The sequence below is a fragment of the Podarcis bocagei genome, assembly GCF_964188305.1.
Source record: "Podarcis bocagei genome assembly, chromosome: 5".
Classification (NCBI taxonomy): Eukaryota; Metazoa; Chordata; class Lepidosauria; order Squamata; family Lacertidae; genus Podarcis; species Podarcis bocagei.
In genome coordinates, this window is record NC_138129.1 from 63,595,047 (window position 1) to 63,609,341 (window position 14,295).

General features: G+C 44.2%; 1 protein-coding gene across 14 annotated transcripts in view; it reads right to left on the reverse strand.

Annotated features, from left to right (window-relative positions):
• DOCK7 (dedicator of cytokinesis 7) overlaps positions 1-13,792 on the reverse strand; it is a 108,386-nt gene extending 94,594 nt beyond the window's left edge. For 4 of the 14 annotated variants that reach the window (XM_081193609.1, XM_081193620.1, XM_081193618.1 and 1 more), the window contains exons 1-2: positions 12,249-13,504; positions 4,177-4,282 (exon numbers count right to left, since the gene is read on the reverse strand). In XM_081193609.1, coding sequence (XP_081049735.1) covers positions 4,177-4,282; positions 12,249-12,286 — 144 coding nt within the window. In that variant the 5' untranslated portion in view covers positions 12,287-13,504. Of the gene's footprint in view, positions 1-4,176; positions 4,283-12,248 lie in introns of all 14 variants that reach the window. The other 10 variants (XM_081193621.1, XM_081193617.1, XM_081193614.1 and 7 more) reach the window with 6 other exon arrangements.
• Between the last annotated feature and the right edge of the window lie 503 nt (positions 13,793-14,295).

Here is a 14,295-nt window from a genome sequence, read left to right on the forward strand (position 1 = left end):
TTAAAGGCATATATTCTCATGTGCTAAATTCCATTCTCTCTAGAGAAATAAGGGCATCCGAGTTTTTCTACTGAGACTCTGGCCTTGCCTGCACTAAAACAGTAAGACTGAGAAACAAGACAAGTATAATTTGTAATTTTATTTATTAATCACTTCATTAAAAAATTACCTTAGGCAACATACAAATCAAAATACAGGCAGGGACCATTTTAGGCATGTCCAATTGATGTGCGATTGCTAACACACAGGTCCTTTTGGACATGAAAGAGAGGTTAATGGGGGTGCTTAGACATGCTCCACCAATATGCATGGGGGCAGGAACAGAACCCACACATGAAATGGTCACTACCTGTTCAGTAAATTCAGCATTATAATCTTAAACAACCCAAGCAAAGCAACGTAAGAAAAAACAAAACACATAAATGAGCCAAAGACCATCACAAAACTAAAAACCGCACAGCCACTATTAACCACAAGGCAATAATGCTAGTAACTTTTCACTTGGGGACTGTTGAAATTCCTCCTCCAGGGCTCCATAAGTATTTCTGGAAGGATGACAGCATTAGACTTAGGCATGTGACAGATCAGGCTTCTCCAACCTGATGCCCTCCACTTTGTTAAAAAACAGCAATTCCCATCTCCCTTGGCCGCTTGTCATGATGGATGGGGTTCAGCTGAATTAAAGTCCAGGTTGGGAAGGTCGACATACAGTGTTGAACTTCAATGGAGAGGAAGATCAGGGTTGCATTCCTGCATATGCATGACACACACTAGTTGACTCTGAGTCAGTCACTATCTCACATGATTGAGCCCTTTGGAAGGCAGCATGGAAGAAAAATGTAACCAGTCATCATTCTCTGGACTGCACATTTAGCAGGAGTTTGCCAACCAAACAAGCCATGGAAGTATTGATTGAGGTCTAGTTAAAGGTAAAGGTACCCCTGCTCGTACGGGCCAGTCGTGTCCGACTCTAGGGTTGCGTGCTCATCTCGCTCTAGAGGCCGTGAGCCGGCGCTGTCCGAAGACACTTCCGGGTCACGTGGCCAGCGTGATGAAGCTGCAGCTGGCGAGCCAGCACCAGCGCAGCACACGGAAATGCTGTTTACCTTCCCGCTATAAAGCAGTCCCTATTTATCTACTTGCACTTAAGGGTGCTTTCGAACTGCTAGGTGGGCAGGAGCTGGAACCGAACGACGGGAGCTCACCCCGTCGTGGGGATTCGAACCGCCGACCATACGATCATACCACAGACACTGAGGTTTTACCCACAGCGCCACCCGCATCCCTTGATTGAGGTCTAGAAGACTCCAATTCAGTGTGTTATCAAAGCACTTTAATTTTTATTCTGAGCAGCCAACTCATAATTTTGTGCCTTTAGGTTTAACAGTGCTAGTTTCTTGGCAATTTAAAATGGTTGAAGAACTCAGCTGATGAGAAAAGGCTGTCACAATTCCAAAATTCTGAGGCTTTTTTTTCCTTCTGAAAATAAAATGTCAAGCAAGGCACAGAGGGAGACAGCCGCGGAGGGAAAAACCTGTTCTAGGAGCTGGAAGGAAACTTAGTACGAAGAAGAAAAGAAAATAAGCCTCCTATTTTTCTCTGGTAGCTCAGGAATGAGGATGCTTGCCTAAAGGTGAAATTAACCGGCCTGCTTGTATGCAATGCACACACGCACATTGAATATATAACTAATCAGCAAAGATTAAATATGCAGATTGGCTGCATCCTATCTTTCAGCAGTGTTTTGAATGGCAATTTTACAGAGATGGCTGCCAAGAGTGTGTTCATAAGAAGCCTATTTGCATTTAGTGATGCATTTAAACTGGAACTATCTTATACAGATGTGTCTAAGCTGAATGCAAAAAAATATTTTACATCAGCGCTGAAAGATCTAGTCCTGATAAGTGCCTTTGTTATTTAATTAATTAATGACCAATCAGCAATGCTTGCATCTCCACAGGTTGCGCTTGCTGCAGAAATGCCTAGGGATGTGATCGCTATCTGTCTTGCAGACTTAACTGGGTCTCAAAGTCTCTCTCATCCAGTCAACTGTTCCTTTCTCTATTAGTATAGCTGGTGGAGGTGTATAGAAAGGAGAGCGCGGATACTTTTTCTAGATGGTGCCACAAGATGGCAGAATGAATTCTCACCAGCCCTCTTGATAAATCTTGCTCTAATTCTAGTGCCCCATTGGGCAATGGCAAACGTTCAAAGAAATGTCTCAGAAATGAAAGGAAAGAGTAAGAGTCGTTGACCTTTTCATATTTAAATGAAACAAGATTTAACAAATGCACTACCTTTTATTTAATTTCAACATGACTTTTACATTACCTGTCAGGTGATTTGCAGTCTAGCGTATCACTGCATAGTCAGATAATTCATTAGAGTTACTGCCCTGTCATAGATTGCACGAACTGAGCGTGAATACACAACACAATTGCCAATAATTAAAGGTACTCAGCGTGGGGAGGCAACGGGCTGCAATGCATAACCCTTATGCTGCATTGCTGCCACCTCGTTCATTGGGAATACTTGTAAGTGGGAGTATTCAATACGTGAACTACAACCTATAACAGCTTGGGATGAGTTTAACAACACTGTTTTTCTATTCTCCTAAATCCTCCTTGGCTCTACCTTAATATTTATGGCTGAATATCTCAACAAGAAATGTCAGGGGTACATTAGCTATCTCCTTCTGTTAATTTTCTGAGGAAGTGAGGCAGCAAACCAACAGTGCTCCCATTCTGGAAACTAGCAACACTCTCTTGAATATGCAGCTATTTTTAATTTTTAAAATACATCTCCAACTCTTCCTCACAGCCAATCCTGTTTAATCTAAAGTTAGTTCGGAACATCTTGAAGAATCAGCTACTTGTTTTTAATCTTTTTAGATTAATAATATCCAAGAAACATGTACCTATTGTGAAATTTGTGTAGGGATAATTACACAATCAAAAGTTGTTTCCAATATCTTAAATAATCAGTAATCTTTCAGGGCTTTAGAAGAGACTGATGTCATGCATGGGGATTGATAAGGGATTCAGTGTTGTGGCTCACATACTTCCAATTGTGCAAAGCAGCTTTTCCCTTCTCTCCTCTGCAGCTCCCGGCGCATCCTCAAGATTTGCTATAGAGGGCCAGGAAACCCTCTAGAACAGATTTCGGTGCACGCTGGGAAAGGTCATAAAGGAGAAGTCTCATTGTGCAAGCAGAACTCCACTCATGTGATGCTGGATACATCCCTAAGTTTGTAGCCACAAAAATATAGCAAAAACACTTAACTAAGGAAGGGAAGCATCCAAAATTAAGAGAGAGGAAGTCCAACAGGATTTTACCTGCTACTTCTTCCCACTGCAGTCCTTGCAGCTCTCCAAAATTCTGCTGCAGCAGAATTATGGCTGCAGTAGCAGGAGGAGGGGAATGCCAGAATACAGGAGAGATGCCTTAGAATCTTAGACTTTGCAGAGTTGGAAGGGACCACGAGGGTCAAGTCCAATGCAGAGATATTTTGCCCAGCCTGGGCCTCAAGCCAATGACCCAGAGATTAAAGACTCGTGCTCTATCGACTGAGCTACCCCAGCTGTCTTGAATATGCAGAAGGAACTCTTGAATGCAACCCTTTATATGTATCTCTTAAAAGAGAGCTTTACCTGGCCAATTTTGTATTCTGGACAGTATCCAAGTCTGCAGCCGAGCAAATCCCACACCCTACTGCAAGTAGCTGCACCTGGGCAAAAATCCATATTGCTCATCCTAGTTATGCTGCTGTTCCCGGGGACGCTACATACACGAAATCTGGCACAAGAACTCACACATCCCAACCTCCTTTGTGTAATTAATAATACATCCAGGCACATTCGTTTCCTAGACATGCCCACCAACTTTGAAGACGAAATTTAGAAACTGGGTACAGATACGCTCCTTTAAGGCACTCAGAAAAGGGCCAAACCTCCTTGCCAATTCCAAGTATTGCAAAAGGGTATGCCCTCGGGTTTTCTTGGACATGCGCTTCACACTTGAAGACAGATTTGGGTATCCACACATTCAGCATCCATAGCTAAGAGTGCAATCTAGAAACCAGCAAGCATGCTTGCTCTTACGTATAGGAAAGCCAGATTAAAGCAGTTTGTGTTCTGCACCAGTTCAGCTTTCTTATGAATATAAAAAATTACTTACAGTTGTATGATGGGAAATGCTGCCTCCAATATTAAGGTTCTTGAGAAGCTGCGGTGAGCCACCATATTGTCCTGAAATCTGCTTCCGGACTTCAGCTGCCACAGTTCTAGAATGAAAAGGTAATTTTACTCAAATATGATAGGACACTGCTTTTAGTGACAGCATTTTAAAAAATGCCAATATTTGCAGAGCATCAGGGCTCCATCCATGATACATTGCCATGTAGCCTATGCATGTATTAGATTGTATGTATGCAAGTCAAATTCCATTATTTATTTATTTTGTTAATTTATTCTTTAAAAGTTTTAGATTATCAACTGAACTACATGAATCTGTATCAACCCCCAAAAACTCAGTTTATACTAAGAAGTTAATATGGAAGAAATTAGAGAGGGAAAACAGATGGGGAACAGAAATGTTCTGCTATATTCATTTAAATTTATCAGGGTCTTGAATCATATTAAATGACAGTGCAGCCAGTTTTTCTTTGGTTTAGTTTCTGTTTGTTTTAAAACAATCAGAGTAGCAACCGGAGAGCCCAGCCCATTCTTGTCCTATAGACCTTCCCACTTCTGAAGCTTCCAAGGAGCAACAAGCAATATGGTGAGAGAAATCCTAACTCCCTTTTCCTGATGGAAGGGCTTTGGAAAGAGTTGGAACCACTGTCACATCTGTTCATGGTGGCTGGAAGGCAGGATGAACCCTGATCCCCAGTGCTATTACAATGGTAGCAAGACTGGCTTAACTCTACTGCGTCTCTCAAAATGTCCCATTTTCAGGGCTTCCCATTGGCTCCCACACTCACATTTAGTGGACAACAGAAGGCCAGCTAAGAGAGCTGGGATGAGGGACACCTCTGCCTAATCCAATCCTCCTCCCAAACTGACGTGGCGGAGGTGGGGTGGATTGTTCTTTACAAATTTTCACTTTACCTCATGATTCAGAAAGTAATTTACTTCTGAATGCTAAAGTATTACCTTTCATTAATAACAAGAAGGCAAGGATTATCCTCTTGTTCGTGAAATAAATATATGCACTGCAAACTTGCCCTTCTTCTATAGTTTGACCCAAAGCCCTCACTCAGAAAATGTCTGACTACGCAAAGCCCTATGCAGAAAGAAGACTAGGCATAAGACCTACGAAGGATTAGTCACCAAGTGACACGGGTCCATAAATTCTTGCACTGCCTCTCCAACCATCGCTGCTTTAAATCTTAATAATCAGCATACAGACTGCCAGAGTTTGATAGCCTCTTCAGAGTCCATCAGATGTTTGAGAGGAGGCTTTAAAAGCCTTTAAAGCATGAAATTGACAACACCTTCATCACAGGGATCATCAAAGAAGCCAGCAATGTAAAAGAAATGCTAGGCCAGCAATGGAGGTAATTGTTTGCCAGAAAGAGAATAGACATGAGTGAGTACAGGAGATAAACTGTTAAGAGTAAGAAGTATGTTCATAACACAAGAACTCACGGTTATCCATTGAAATTGGCAGGAGATGCAGGACTGACAAACAGGAGCAATATTTCATTAAAAGCATATTTAAATGTGTAAAATTCATTGTTACAGGATGTCCCTAAAGCTCTTAAACTCAGATGGGTTTAAAATAGGATTTGACAAATCCCTGACTGTGCAGATGGTGGCTGACTGGAGTTAGAGTTCAACATCTGGAGGACCATAGGTCCCCCATCACTGGTTGTTGTGTGGATAATGACTGCATGTTTGAGAAGCACTCTGAACACTTGAAAGAGCTATACAGGAGTTCAGGGTTGTTATTATTATGGACCTATCGGTGTCTATTTCCCCACAGTAACCAAGAAGAACTTCCAAGTTTCAAAGATGGGGTTCAGACACAAGAGCAGGGAAGACTGTTGTCTTCACACCCTATATGCAAGCTTCCTGGAGACATCTGATCTGTGGGAAAACAGGATGATGACTAAGATGGGACACAAGGGATCTTCTTGTGTTCTTTATTGCTGTGTCCTCATAGGGAGGGCAGATGTTTCCTTAGCCCCTGAATAGAACTGTCTGCAACAGCATCGTATTTAGTAACTATAAGGAGTAGATTTTGGTTCATCCAACTCTCCCTATCATATGTTAGATCTTGTTCACAGGCAGACCTCCTTTTCTTTAATAAAGCCTGGCTGTAAACTGAAATTCCATGTATTAAGCAGTGAAGAAAGGTGGTGGCCAATTCTTCTGTATTATTCCTTTAGGTAAGATGGAGAAACTTCAGCCTCCAGGTGTTGAACTACAATGCCCAACAGCCCCAGCCAGTATCACCAATGGTCAGAGATAATGGAAGTTGTGGTCCAACAACATCTGGCTGTTGGTTCCCCATTCCTGCTCATATACTAAACTAGGCTTCAGACGAAAAGAGAGCTCACTAGCTAGGCATTTGGTTGGGACCTCCTCTCATTTTTGCAGTTCAAGGAAGTCAGCAAAATAAGTGGCTTTTTCTCTCATTTTGTGTTATGTCATGCCCCTCACAGCAGCGATTTCATGTTGGGCCACAACCACCCCCCATCCCAGCAGCAGGTATTTTGTGACTGGTACCCTTAGCACTCTCTCAAAATTCAAAATGTGCCCACTGGCCCCAAAAGGTGGGCAACTCCTGAATGAGTTAACTTTACAGCCATAAGAAGAGATGATTTGCCTTAAAAGCACTTTGAGTCTATTAATGGAACATGTGTGACCTTTTCTTGTGGGATGCATATATTCATTTCTAGGAATTCACTGGCAGCAGGGGGAAAAATAAAGCCTCTGGAATTTGTCTACAAATTGTTACCAGGATGCAACCACAATCCTCCGCCAAGAGAAAACGTAGTTTCTAATATTATCAAAGGATGGAACTATTTATGTTACCAAAGGATATGGAATTAGTTTTCAAAGACTGTCACAAAGGAGAAAAATAATTAACCAAATATTCTACCACATTTGTGATTCAATGAGATCATTATATGCAGAGAGGGTTTTTTTCTGAAACAAAGGTTCATTGACAGTATATGAAAAGTCCAGACCAAAAAAGACCAAATGTAAATTTTGGAAACTGCTTTTGAAAGTCAGCAACTGCAGACTTTCAGTGTTTTTAAAAATGAAAAGTGTTTAAAAAAGACACCCCTATTGTCCTTATATGCATAATTCAAGTATGTGCACTATGTTTAAAATTACGATTACAGTGGTACCTTGGTACTCAAACACCTTGGTACTCAAACAACTTGGAACCCAAACACTGCAAACCCAGAAGTAAGTGTTCCTGTTCGTGAACATTTTTCAGAAGCCGAATGTGCTCAGTTTTGAATGTTACGCTGAGGTCTGTTTGTTTTTACTATTTATTTTGTGCTTGGGGGGGGGGTTCATTGCGGGTTGTTTTGTTTTGTGACTATTTGGAACCCAGTTCAGCTACTGATTGACTGTGTGACTGTAGTACATTATTGTTTTCATTTGATGGATCAGTGGTCTCATTAGATAGTAAAATTCATGTTAAATTGCTGCTTTATGGGTTGTTTTTAAAAGTTTGGAACGGATTAATCCATTTTGCATTACTTTCTATGGGAAAGCGCAGCTTGGTTTTGGAACACTTCAGTTTTGGAATGGACTTCCGGAACAGATTAAGTTTGGGAACCAAGGTACCACTGTATATTGTTTTTCAGGGACAGCCAACAGTGCCCTCCACATGTTACAGACTACACTCCTCATCATTCCTATTCTATAGCACCCAACTATAAGCTGTTTCTTGTGAAAAGCTCTGACAATGTTGGCCCAATCTGCACCAGCAATATTTTTGCCAAAATACCTTCCCCTATTCCTCAGTTTTGCTCAAAGTCACCCCAACTGAGCTAAAGACACCCATAAGACCTTTGGATTTCTTACCTAGTGTTTTCCAAATTATATTTTCCATATATCCGCAGGCACAGATGTGGCTTTCAAAAGTATGACCAAGTTTTTAAAAAGTTATGTGAAAAGTATCTCTTAAGAAGTAAAAAAGAAATGTAATAAAGCACTCCTTTTGGTAACATCAGCTGAGCAAGCGGCCAAAAAAGAAAAGCAATTCAGGCTTTGTACCGAGCCAACACATAACCAGTTGCAGACTGCAGTGAATCCTTACCACCGCTAAAAATCATTGTGAATTTTGCTACTTTCCATAAGAACCAAGAAAGACAACGTGACAGAAAGGCTTTGCATTTTGAACTGTTGTTCAAACCCATTAAAACTGGATTCTGGTAAGAATCTAATTTTACTACCGAGAATATCTAAGTATTTTGTGGAATGGTTTAATCATACAACATGAGCAGCTGTTCACAGCGTGAAGAAAACCAGAGGCTATAAATGGCTTGCATGGGGCCTAAGACTTAAAATTTCAACTTCTGAGATATCAATATTTCAAGAACAATGAAAACTTTTCATGGCTTCTAAATGATTGTTTTTAAAACAAAAACAAAAACACTTGAGTAAATAGTTTTCACCAGGAGTCTCAAAGATGTTTTAAGGCACCATATGTAAGAGGGAGATTCAGTGTTGGGACAGAAATCTGTACGTTGGAGGAATCAGGCTTTTAGCGCAGCACCCTCCTATTAGGGCCTACTGAAAACCTTTCTTTTTCAGCAAGCCTTCTATAAAGAAGTTCTTATCCCAGTCTGCATCTGAATTGGATTTGAAAACGCTTTATACTGTATATGTCTTTACTACGTATTGATGTATTTTAATTATTAAACACTTCAGGGTGTTTTCATGGGAAGCAATTCATAAATAAATAAAAATAAAATGCATAAAAATAAATTCCAAAATTGGTTGTAGGGCCTTCTCCCTGCTGATACATCACCACTTCTTATGGATATACCTGAATATATTTCTCTTATTGCTGCTGTTGAAAAAAAAAAGGAATACACAGGGATCAAATACAGACAGTTCGTCACTTCTGGTCTCTTCCAGCATTTTCCCTTTCCCTATAAACAAAGTTAAGGACAAGAAAGGTTGACACTCTTCCCCTCCCCCCCCCTCATTTTTCCTTTGGAGTGGTCCTCTGCCATGAATAGATTCAGTCACTGCTGCCAGAGCTTGCCATTCACAAGGGGTGAAAGTAACATTCTTCTGGCTCCTGCCTTCTGAATAGCTACAATTGAACCGGCCAATGTCAATCTGATGCAGCCACTACTTAAGAGAAGAGCGTTAGCAAGAGCACTTGATCAATCATTCAGTGTTCTAATAAGCAAAACAGATTCTTTTCGTTCCCCTGGTGAGGGGTGAAATAAAGTTGCATCACTGCAAACATATTAATTGATTTCAATGGGACTTTCTCTTCGGTATGCATGCTTAGAATTGCAACCTGTGATCCCCAGATTCTCAGACACAGTTATTTCTAGTTGTTGGGGAAGGTGAGGAAGAGAGATTAATAATAATAAGTTGCTTGGGAGCCTAAGTGGAAATCTATTTAATTTCAAATGGAACTCACTTGCCTTAACTGTAGAGTTGCTCCCATGTCAAAATGCACCAGGAAGGAGGGTTTTCTTAACTGCATCCTCCCCCCAATCCTTTATCACTATCTGTCTCTCTAATAGGGAACTCACCTGGGGAGTGTTGTAGCCCAAAGACTATGAGAAACAAGAGATAGATTTTTAAAAAATGCTCGGGGGAACCTAACAGTCTGCAGGAATACAGAAATATTTAGTAAAAGAAAGTAAGTCTAGGGGGGAAATTGGGACAACACCCCACCCAAAAAGCAGCCCAAAGAGAAATGAGCATGCTCAGTAGCCACAGAATATCTGAGGAAGGGGTGGAATAGATGTTTTGGAAGAGGGCATGGTGAACTGGAACAAGTAGAATTTACTCTGCAACATTTTGTTACTGGTCCTACATGTAACAGGCATCCCCAAACTCGGCCCTCCAGCGGTTCTGTGACTACAATTCCCATCATCCCTGACCACTGGCCCTGTTAGCTAGGGATGGTGGGAGTTGTAGTCCCAAAACAGCTGGAGGGCCGAGTTTGGGGGTGCCTGAATAATATCTAGCAGGGTGGGGAAAGCTAAGGGAGCAGTGAACAATATCATAACCCTTTAATCTGGAATTATTACTACTTCCTTGGTCATGAACTGAAAGCCAGTAATGTAGATTAGCATCACCTACCCGAACATACATGCATGCAGGGAGGACTATTATCCTTAAAATCTCCCCATTACTCAATTTACAGCTGTAATCTAGGCCACATGCGCTCTATTCATTTAACACAGGGAACTCTGAGAATTGTACCTCTGTAAAAGGAAGAAGGGTCTCTGCTAAGGGTTCTGAGAATTGTTCAAAGTACAATTCCCAGGAGAAGCCAGGACTGTTAAAGTGGTATGATGCCGCTTTCAAATGTGGTCTAAAACACACTTAGTAGAGAGAAAGGGATTCACCTCTGAGTAAACATGCAAAGGAATGCACTGTAAATGTGTGCCAGTAGTTCAAAGAAGCACAGATGGAACAGCTCTAAAGTTACTGAGGCAGCACTGTGTATAGGTGGAGTAGTGAACTTCAGCATACAGAATATGGCAGTGGCTCCTCTACTCCATATACAGTGGTACCTCGGGTTAAGTACTTAATTTGTTCCTGAGGTCCATACATAACCTGAAACTGTTCTTAACCTGAAGCACCACTTTAGCTAATGGGGCTCCTGCTGCCGCCGCACTGCCAGAGCCCGATTTCTGTTCTTATCCTGAAGCACTATTTCTAGGTTAGCGGAGTCTGTTACCTGAAGCGTATGTAACCTGAAGCGTATGTAACCCAAGGTACCACTGTAAATCCCCACCCCAATATACTGCTCATTGCAACATTTTCCTTGGACTAATAATCTAACTTGCAAACTGGACTTCACTAAGTATAACTAAGATGGTACCAACAGACACCTCAGATATATAGAAAGTATTTCCTTATAAAAGAGAAAGTGAAGAATATACAAACTCTTAACCATCTTGCCGGGAAGCTAGCAGGAAATCAAGACCTTGACACATTTATAGTCCTTCCAGTTGCTGTGAAGAAAGAACTTAAGGAAAGGGACACTACAATTCCGGGGCAGGTTGACAGTTGAAAGACAGCAAAGAATTTCAGAGGGTTTTGCATCCCCTGAATATCAGGCCTGAGTACTGCTCTCCACCTTATTCTGTGGAATGAGAGATGCTTACCATGCTGTATAGCAGACAAGAAAACATCACTGTGTGTTCTGCACATGACCAAGAACCCATCCCAGATTCCCCTTTGTGTATAATGCACGCATCACCAGCTCCCTCAGGCACATACATCACAACCTTGAAGGCAAAGCCGTGGCGCACCTCACCAGATCACAGCACAGTAGGCAGCTTAGAACCACACATTGAGAAACACAATTCACAGGCATAAGGACAAGTGGGAGTCAAATACACCAGCCTGCTACACGAATCCGGAGAACAGTGCATGACAAAAGGGGCCTGCACACGATTCGCCGAATGCAAAGATAAAGAGGGGGGAAAGGACAATGCATGCACGGCAGCTTTTAAGCCAGCGCATAAACGAACGGCATGCTTGGGGTTTGCTCCCGTGCACTTGCAAGCAGCTCACAAAGCACGGCGCAATCACACAATGCAGTCACCTCCCTCCGACGCAGAACCCAGAGTACGGCAAAGCCCTGGGACGACCCTCGCTCGCTTTTTCTGCCAGATCGAGGAGAAACCCCACCAGGCGCCCCGCCCACCCGCCGGGTGCTCGGCAGACAGAAGGTGCCTGCAGATCGGGGTCACGAAGAGAGCGCAACGCCCTTTGCGATAACACGCGAGCGCACAATGCTCCCCGCCCCCGGGCAACGCGGGGCACCCGAAGACCGAGAGGGTGTGACTCCTGGCAGGACCAGGGCCAGCCCGGAGCGCGCAGCAGCAGCACCCGCCGGGCGAGCCCTTCCCCGCCCCAAGAGCACCCCGGCCACCCGCAGGCTGCCTCGGGGAGAGGCGCGCGGAGACAGGCGGCATCTTAGGCCCCTGGCGCTTCGCCGGCAGAGCCCAAGTGGCAGCTCCTCCGGCAGCAAAGCCCGCGGGGCCCGCAGCTTGGTCTGCGCGCCGCCCGCCTTACCTGCTGATCTTCTGCGCGAAGGCGCGGCGCTCGGCCATAGTTGCTCAGGATCGACAAAAGCAAAAGCGCTTCCAGCTTCCCTCGCCGCCGCCGCCGCTGGAGAACAAGTCAAAGGAGCCAGGAATGGGCGCCGTAATGCTCAGGAGCGCCGCGCAGCCACACGGCGTTGCGCGTCCCCGCCCGCCGGTGCAAGGCCTCCCTTTCCAAGGGGATAAAAAGGAGAGTGCGCCTCTCGTCGCGTATATATGGCCCGGCCAAGGCAAACGGGAGGAGGAGAGGCTGAGGAGGGGTGGTCCCGCTCGCCCCCAAATCTCTCGCGGGCGGGGGAGGGGCTGGGATCCGGGCTCATCCCGCCTCGCGGAGGGGACGAGTCATCGAGGGGAAGGGAGGGCGCGCCTCCGCCCAGCTCCAGGGAAAGAGACGGGGCAAAGGGCGGGGGCAGAGCCGTGATTCCACTTCCCAAAGCTGGGAGCCTCCCTCTTGAATTCCTTACCGGGCTTTCGGGCTCCTGCTCCGCCCACAAGGAAGACGGAGGGAGGAAGAGATGCAGGTTTGTGGGGTTGTGGGAACCCGCGTCCGAAAAGAACCTGCGGAGGCGTGGAAGGAGGATTGAGGGGATCCTATCATCTTCCCCCCCGTCGCCCCCGCCCGTCATTAAAACTGAAATGGTTGGTGCCTGGCGAGTCTTGAGTTATTTTTCCTAGTTGCACGCTATCTCAGGTTTGGGGGTTTTAAGGCTGGAAACTTTAAAACAAGCAGGAATACTGAAGTTTCGTTGATTGTTTTTTCGCCACGTTCTAAGCTGCGCCTCTTTTCGGAAGGGGCTTTGGTTTTGTGTCATAAGGGCGAGTGCTGCATAATCATAATACAGAGGGGGGAATTACCACGACGCACACTTCAAAATACCCTTCCCAGTTCCCTCTGCCACTTCCCCTTTCTCCGTAGCTTTGCTATTGACCCCACATGATAAACTTCTACTTGTTATTCCTGACTTTTCCCAAACCACCCACCGCCTGTTCCTTACATGGAATCGTAGAGTTGGAAGGGACCACTAGGGTAATCTAGTCCAACCCCCTAGCTCCCTTTCCTCGCCAGACTTTTCATGTTTTTCAAGCTTAGCCTACCATCGCTGAGGACCACGTGAAGTGTTTGGTTACCATTACAGTACCTCTTTGCAGCCTCCCTTCAGTGACTGAAGTCTGATAGAACAGAAAGTGAAAGCTCTCTCTTCTCTATTCCACCGTGGTATTAACTGTCTTCACATCCTTGCCGTCTCCAGAAAGCTGCCCTAGATAACAGATAAGTTATTGTTATTAGGGTTATGTATTTATATTCCACCTTTCTTCCATTATGAAGCTCAAGGTGGTGTACATTGGGTTCCCAGGCAATTTCTGGTGCAGGCACTGATCAGACCCAGACCTGATTAGGGTCATTTTATTTTAGAATTATGTGATTTGAAGGGGGGAAACAGCCTTTATGTTCCACCATAAATATGACAAACAAATACACGCTCTTCTTCATCACTATAAGGGAGAAAAAGGAAAACGGTAGGGGTTGTCCTGTCCCCAAAAATCAATGCAAAGGAATTATCACATTTACTGTCTACTGTCTACTGTCTACTGTGTACAGTTAGGGAATTTGGCCTTAATGTTCTTTATGGGTCCTTCTCTGGTAACACTTACTTTACAGTGTGGTAAGCCAGCCATTGGGGAACCCCTTGCTCCTAGCTGTGCAGAAGGGGAGACAGGTGGGTACACTTGCACTGGACCTTGGAGGGCTAAGCCAGCTGGGGGCCTTGCCAAGGACTGGATGCTTTTTTGAGTTTATCATTTGAGTCCAACAGGACTCCCACCCTCAGCATCAGACAAGCTCTGTACAGGCCTGCCCTGCTCATTCTGCTATGTTGGGGCCCTGTACATGTGTCCCAAAGTTCTGCCCTGGCTCGCAGCATCACTAGCATTATCTGAAATGTCAGAGAGCCCACTCCACTGAAACCACAGAAATTCAGTAGCTGCCAGCATGGGCACAGCCAAGGGGAGAGCCTTCT